Source organism: Fundulus heteroclitus, chromosome 20 (genome assembly GCF_011125445.2).
Source record: "Fundulus heteroclitus isolate FHET01 chromosome 20, MU-UCD_Fhet_4.1, whole genome shotgun sequence".
NCBI lineage: Eukaryota > Metazoa > Chordata > Actinopteri > Cyprinodontiformes > Fundulidae > Fundulus > Fundulus heteroclitus.
The window spans coordinates 3,043,466-3,050,965 of NC_046380.1; the positions used below are offsets into that span (position 1 = coordinate 3,043,466).

The window sequence follows — 7,500 nt, forward strand, 5'->3', positions numbered from 1 at the left end:
AGGAATACACTGCAAAAGGGAACTAAGAATAAGTAAAATTTTCTTGAAATTAGAGTATTTTTCCTTGATTTGAGCAGCTAAATAAGACTATTTGCCAATAGAATAAGATTTTTGCACTTAAAATAATAACAATTGATCTCCACCACCTTATTTCAAGTGCAGAATAGCAAATAACCTTATTTTATGGGTAAGAATACTCATTCCATTGGCAAATAGTCTTATTTAGCTGCTCAAACCAAGGAAGAATACACTGATTTCAAGATAATTTTACTTACTTTTAGTTCCCTTTTTGCAGTGTACTTGTTTTCCATCCCATGAACTTACCGGGTCATTTAGGACCAGAGCAGCTGGCGAGTCGAGCCTTTTTCCACCTGATTTACTAAAAGCTGTGATACAGCATAAAAAAAAAAAAAACAAGCACTTGATAAAACGGCCGATTTAGCAAGTTTTCCCTCTTAGGAAGAGCGGAGAGGTCTGAACCTTTCATCAGGAAACAGGGTAAAGAAAATAAAGACTCTGCATTTTATCTTTCTGTGTCTCAAAGTGTTTTCAGCTCTCTTTGTTCTTTCTAAGAGGGAAAACTTGCTAAATCGGTGGTGTATAAAGTACTTATCCCCCCCATCGTCCCCCCCGTGCGTTCTTGCCTTGGACGGGCTGTTGTTGATCCTGTAGGTGTACGAGGAGTTGGGCGTGAGACAGGCGGCGGCGTTCTTGTGAGGCGACACGTACAGCGAGTGCCTCTGGCTGACCCGGCGTGGCGACAGCGGCTGAGCCCGGACCGACGGGAACGGGGAGAGGGGCGGGGCGTCCGCCTGTTGGGGGGGGGGGGGGGGGGGGAGGCAACACAGACAGGTCAGAGCGCCGCCTCGGCACGCAGCCACCCGGAACCACGGAGAGCGGCGTACCCGGTTATCGCTGGCGGCGTATCGCAGAGCGAAGCCCTTCATCTTCACCACGAACACGGTGTTGTAGAACTGGATGAGGTCGCCGCGCTCCTCCTCTGCTGATTGGCTGGTCCGGTCAGCCGGCCGCTGGTTGGCTTTCTCTGCAGCTGAAGCAGAAAAACCAAACAAACGCTTTAACTCGTGCCCGACACAAAAAGCAGAAAACCTGCAGACCAAAGATTCTTAAACATTCATTACATTCATTCCAGTAAATGTCATCCAACCCGTCACTCTGCAGCTGAGAGCCTTGCTCAAGGACCCAGAGGCATAGTCTGTGGGATTCAAACCTGGGGAACCTTCCCAAGTGTTTACTGGACCCCCAGAAGCTGGTCTAGAAAGGCGCCAGGACGCCGGTTCTCAAATGTTTCCTTTAGCGCCCCCTAGGGCTGGGCGATGTTATGACTTCAAAATAAAAGCTCAGATTTTACCATTCCAAATCTGATTAATCAATTTATTTTCCTCTTTCTTTTGTTTCACAAAACGAGATTAAAGGAAATTATTATAAAAACTCGCTTTTATGTGAAGCATTTTTTCTGGTAGTTGACCTGAAGCTCGACTCGTACCTGCAGTCAACTTTTATCTGGCTATGAACCTGATATGGCAAAAATAACATCAAGCCGTTAATACTGAAGACAAATTACTATTAATAGTATTCATTATTGGGCTGCACGATATAGAAAAAAAGTATATTGATAAAATAGAAATCAAATTAATTGATATCAATAATTATCAACAGATAAACAAAAAAATATATATAAAAATATATAAAATATATAAAATATAATATATATATATATATATATATATATATATATATATATATATATATATATATATATATATATATATATATATATATATATATAATTAATTATTATTATTACTATTATTATTATATATAAATATAATATTTAGGTGCAGCCCTGGACATTTAATTGCTTAATGACAAACACTGAATTAAAACTCAACCCTTTATTCAACCAACTTTTAACCAAAACTACAAGTTTTTACAAAAGAAAAAAGAACATGTGCTCTCTGAACTCTTTATAGGGGGTGGAGCTTGGTTCCTGGGTCTGCGTTGTGATTGGTTGGGAGGATGTAACATTAACCTACATGATTGGCTAGACTGGAAAAGGAAGGAAAACTGTTATTCTATTGAACTTTTATTGACCCTTTTTTCTATCATTGCTATATATATTGTTATTGAATTATTGTCCAGCCCTAATTAATCATAGCACTGACTGCAGGTACCGACCAAACAGCAGGGGGCGCTGTTGTCACATTCAGCCTGGATCATCTGGACAAGAAGCGGTCGTTCTTCCCCTGCAGTACCTCCATACCCCCCTAGGCGGCGCCTCCCCTGCTCCTGCTTTATTCGCCTCTCTGTGCGTCTCAGTTTTACAGCAGCGAGTGTCTTTTCTTACATTCTCCTCCAGACGCAGAGTCCACCTCCATGTTGTCGTCAGCCGGCGGCTCCCTGGGCGCGCGGCGCAGCAACACGCTGCGGTAAACCTGAACACAGACACTCAGTCAGCCGCCGCTAACGGTTGTTTATTAACCACACGGTGCGGTGATGATCGGCGGTTCTCACGTGGCTGCTGGCCTGAGGCTGGCTGCGGTAGCACTTCATGATGTCCTGGAAGGTGTGGGTCTCTTTGGTGATCTGCAACAAAATAAAACCAAAACACCACCCACAGGTCGTCTTTTACTGGTTTCTAATGGAAGACACTCACAGCTAGGGCTGAACGATTTTGGAAAATAATCTAATTGCGATTTTTTTTCTTAATATTGCGATTTAATGCAATTTTTTCCCCAGTTTAATCTATCCTGTCTTTTTAAACATATACAAACAACAAATCATTTTGTTTCCTCTCTGTGCAGATTAGTTGCTAAAAGACCCGCAGCATCTAAACTCAGAGCAGAAATTAACGCGTTCTGCCTACAATATATTTCAACCAAAATTGCAATTTTGACTTTTCTCTGCGTTAACCACAAGCAACAAAAATGGCGTCTAAATAAAGATGTTTGTAAACAAGGACTTTTTAAAACAAGAACTTTTAATGTTTCTATTAATCAGAATATTATTCAAGAGAACAGCTTTTAATTGATTTGGACATCAATCCTTGTTGAACATAAAGTGCAACCAACAAGCAAGTCTATGTATTAAACTGATTGACCTGTACTTAATGCTATGTATGATTATATAAACTCTAAAACAAGTAATAAAATTAGATTATCTCACTGCTGCAACTGTCTTCCCCTCCATGTGGAGGCAAACCCACTTTAAACATTTTACCAACACCTAATGGACGTGTCTAATTCACTAATTGTTAAATAGCCAAAAATTGCAGACTCTGCGATTTGGAAATTGCGTTATTTTAAATTGCGATTATATTGAAAATGCGATTAATTGTTCAGCCCTATTCACAGCTACAATGAAAGAGGTCTTAAAAACAAAAACCGTAATTACCCATTTCCATCAGAGACCACTCGCCATGTTTGTTCATCAGAAGCGTGACCATAAGCACTTCCCTGATGATTTTTCCAGCTCTCAGTTACTTATCCCTAAAGTGTTTCCCCTAATGGACACTCAGCGAGGACTCTGTGGCTCAAGAGACGCAAACCGCTCTAATAACTTTGGCCCAAAATCATAAAAAAAAACCAACAACTGGTATTTTTTTTTACACGTACATATATAAACAAATGTAGATTTTTAGCTTTTTCTTTTGTGGAATAATTGCATTGAATTTCCACAACAGAAGGAGACTAAAAGTACACTGCAAAAACGGAACTAGAAATAAGTAAGATATTCTTTAAAATTTGTTTATTTTTCCTTGATTTGAGCAGGTAAATAAGATGATTTGCCAATGGAATAAGATTTTTGCACTTAAAATTGGAACAATTCATCCCCATCTGCTTATTTTAAGTGCAGGATGTCTTATTATCTTATTTTAGGGGTAGAAATACTCATTCCATTGGCAGATAATCTTATTTACCTGCTCGAATCAAGGATTAAAACACTAACTTTAAGAACATTTTACTTATTTTTAGATCTGTTTTTGCAGTGTACCAGTAATATTTCTGTTTACACCTATTTTTCTTGTCATTAGAGGGAAACTATGTGCTTTATTTTCTACAGAATATTCCAAAAACATCAACATCCCGTAAAAGAAACCATGTCCACCCTAAGATCTATAATCTCCTTTATTTTAAAACAGAAATAAAATGCTGGCTCTTTAACGACGACAAAACAGATGTTCATCAGAAATTGGAGGTTTTCGTCGTTCAGAAGGTAATTTAACGTTTGAAGCTGGAAAGGATTTTCATCCTGAGCAGAAAGGCAGAAAAAAAACCTGCAACGCTCGGCCATAAATAAGCAGCTTTATGCCAGCGGGTTGTCTGGTTATCCTAGTTTAGAGTCCTAGTGACAATTTATCACAAATTAATGCTTCTTCACACCTGCAAAGGTTAGACTTTTCTCATTTTTCCAGAGAGATTCAATAACAGATGAATTAAATTTAAGGCTTTGTCCACATCTTTACACTGCAAAAACGGACCTAAAAATAAGTAGAATGTTCTTAAAGTTAGTGTATTTGTCCTTGATTTGAGCAGGTAAATAAGATTATCTGCCAATGGAATGACTATTTTGACCCCTAAAATAAGATAATTAGACATCCTGCACTTGAAATAAGATGATGGAGATGAATTGTTCCTATTTTAAGCGTAAAAAATCTTATTCCATTGGCAAATAACCTTATTTACCTGCTGAAATCAAAGAAAAATACTCTCATTTCAAGAAATATTTTCTTATTTTTAGTTCTATTTTTGCAGTGGCCATGTTTTAAAGAAATGTGTAAATCCTTTTTAAAGAACTTCTCTGATTGTTAAAATGTGATGAAGACGAAGTTCCAAAACATTGCATTAGCAACAGTTGCGCTGTTTCAGGAGGTAAAACTGATAATTTTCCAAAAATATTTAGTGTTTATTATTATTATTATAAGGACTGTATTCAGAAATAAACTAGAAACATACATATATCTTTTGCTGAAGGGAGTAATTTTTTATGGCACTCAACAGGGCTCAGTTTTCGGATCAGTTTCACTTTTTATAATCTTACTGATTCACTGCAATAACGGAACTAAAAATAAGTCAAATTTTCTTGAAATTAGTGTATTTGTCCTTGATCTGAGCAGGTAAATAAGATTATCTGCTAATGGAATGAGTATTTTGACCCCTAAAATAAGATAACTAGACATCCTGCACTTGAAATAAGATGATGGAGATGAATTGTTCCTATTTTAAGTGTAAAAAATCTTATTCCATTGGCAAATAGTCTTATTTACCTGCTCAGATCAAAGACAAATACACTAATTTCAAGAAAATGTCACTTACTTTTAGTTCCCTTTTTGCAGTGTACCAACATGTTTGTCTGCAGCTGCCGGGGTTTTTGGCTTCCTTTTAAAGTGTTTAAAACAACGAGTTCTGTTTCAAACAACCTCGTTATGTCGATGCAGTTTAAAAAAAAAAAAATCTCTTTTCCCGTCAAGTTTAAGACCCTGATTCAGAAAGAAAAGCTCGCTGTGAAGACGCCTCCGCTCACACAGCAGCGTCTGTCCTCCTCCTCTGAAAACAGCTGTCAGCAGCTTAATTGATTCTTAATTAAAACTCGTCCTTACTTTGGATATTATGTAAATGCAGCAGAGCAGCAGCTGGTCCAGATGCCGCTCCTTCATCAGCTCGGTGCAGTGGACCAGAGCGTGCTCGAAGCACGTCCAGATTTTCCCCCGCAGCTCGGCGGAGATGTCCAGCTTCAGGCACAGGTCCCTCAGACGTACGCTGGCCAGGTGATACACCTGCACAGGTAGACAGGTAGACAGACCGTCACCTGCAGAGGCCTCCTCCTCCACTAGATGTCCCCCTCACAGCGTTTCTTTAGCTCCTACCTTCCTGAAGAACAGGGCGAGCGATCCAGTGCGCCGCGGCCGCCCGCTGCCCGCCGGGGGTTCGCTGCTGGAGGTGGGGGGGGCGGACCCCCGACTCGGCGAGGAGGTCAGCAGGAACTGGGCCGTGACGACACCTGAGGAGTCGCACGGCTGGACGGGGATCAGTGTGAAAGTGCGTTCACCTGCGGAGAAAAGCACAAAAACAATTCAGCATTAAGAAAATAAGAAATTCTCACTATTTCAGACTAAAATTTCTAGATTCTTCTGACGGCTTTAAAAGGTTTATATCATGCAAAATCTACTTTTTTTTTAGCTTTTAACTGTCCCAAAGTGTTGTTTTGATCCATGCATGTCAGCATAAACCTCCTGAATTCTGCTCTCTGAGCAGCACTGCAAAAATGTATCTAAAAATAAGTAAAATGTTCTCAAAGTTAGTGTATTTGTCCTTGATTTGAGCAGGTAAATAAGATGATTTGCCAATGGAATAAGATTTGTGCTCTTAAAACAGGAACAACTCATCTCCATCATCTTATTTCAAGTGCAGGATGTCTAATTACCTTATTTTAGGGGTCAAAATACTGATTCCATTGGCAGATAGTCTTATTTACCTGCTCAAATCAAGGACAAATACACTAACTTTAAGAACATTTTACTTATTTTTAGATACATTTTTGCAGTGAGCAGCCCTGCTCTGTGCAGGGAAACGAGATTATAAGCCACATTAAATATTATTCTGAAGTGTGTAATATCACTCCCACTGCAAAAAGTGAACTAAAAGTAGGTAAAATGTTCTTGAACTTAGTATTTGTCTTTGATTTGAGCAGGTAAATAAGACTATTTGCCAATGGAATAAGATTTTTGCAGAGCTTCTCTCACTCTCACCAATTAACAATGTAACGTTCTGCAGCGCTGTTTTTTCCCCCTCCTCTCTCAACATCATTTCTTTTCATTTTATTGATTTATGCCGTGCACAATGGTTCATGTTGAAGAAGCGCAGGGTTAATCTTATTACCAAAGGCTTTTTCACATGCAGAAGGAGTCCTACAATGGAAATCAGCACTTTTATTTGACCTTTTTTCCCTTTTATAAAAGGTGAAAAACTCATATGGAACAGTTCTGACACATTTGGATAATCAGAGGTCCGCCTGGCGCACTGCCGACTAAAACCTTTGTGAACCAAATATCCTTCAGCTGATTCAGTCCAGATCTGCTGCTATTGTCAAGATGTGGAGATACAAAGTCTGACGCTTCTCTTTTAGGCAAGGCAAGGCAAGGCAAGGCAAATTTATTTATATAGCACAATTCAGTACAAAGACAATGCAAAGTGCTTTACATGATTAAAATATAGCAAAATAAAACAGAATAAGAGCAAGTAGGAATAAAATATAGAAAGAAAATAGAACAAAAAAGTGGTGATTCAGTTAACTAGGACAGTTGAAGGCAATTTTAAACAAATGTGTTTTTAATCTTGATTTAAAAGAACTCAGGCTTTCCGCACTTTTACAGTTTTCTGGAAGTTTGTTCCAGATAAGCGGAGCATAGGAACTAAATGCTGCTTCTCCATGTTTGGTTCTGGTTCTAGGTATGCAGAGCAGGCTGGAGTCAGAAGACCT

General features: G+C 39.0%; 2 protein-coding genes across 2 annotated transcripts in view; both read right to left on the reverse strand.

The window, feature by feature from the left end:
• The window catches only part of LOC118567219 (nuclear factor 7, brain-like), a gene marked incomplete in the record, with an annotated part of 854,268 nt that overhangs the window by 448,701 nt on the left and 398,067 nt on the right, over positions 1–7,500 (reverse strand).
• Positions 1–7,500, reverse strand: part of rbl1 (retinoblastoma-like 1 (p107)) — a 30,859-nt gene that overhangs the window by 3,133 nt on the left and 20,226 nt on the right. The window contains exons 16-21 of the mRNA XM_036151768.1: positions 5,888–6,069; positions 5,621–5,797; positions 2,536–2,607; positions 2,369–2,456; positions 906–1,051; positions 645–812 (exon numbers count right to left, since the gene is read on the reverse strand). Coding sequence (XP_036007661.1) covers positions 645–812; positions 906–1,051; positions 2,369–2,456; positions 2,536–2,607; positions 5,621–5,797; positions 5,888–6,069 — 833 coding nt within the window. The remainder of the gene's footprint in view (positions 1–644; positions 813–905; positions 1,052–2,368; positions 2,457–2,535; positions 2,608–5,620; positions 5,798–5,887; positions 6,070–7,500) is intronic.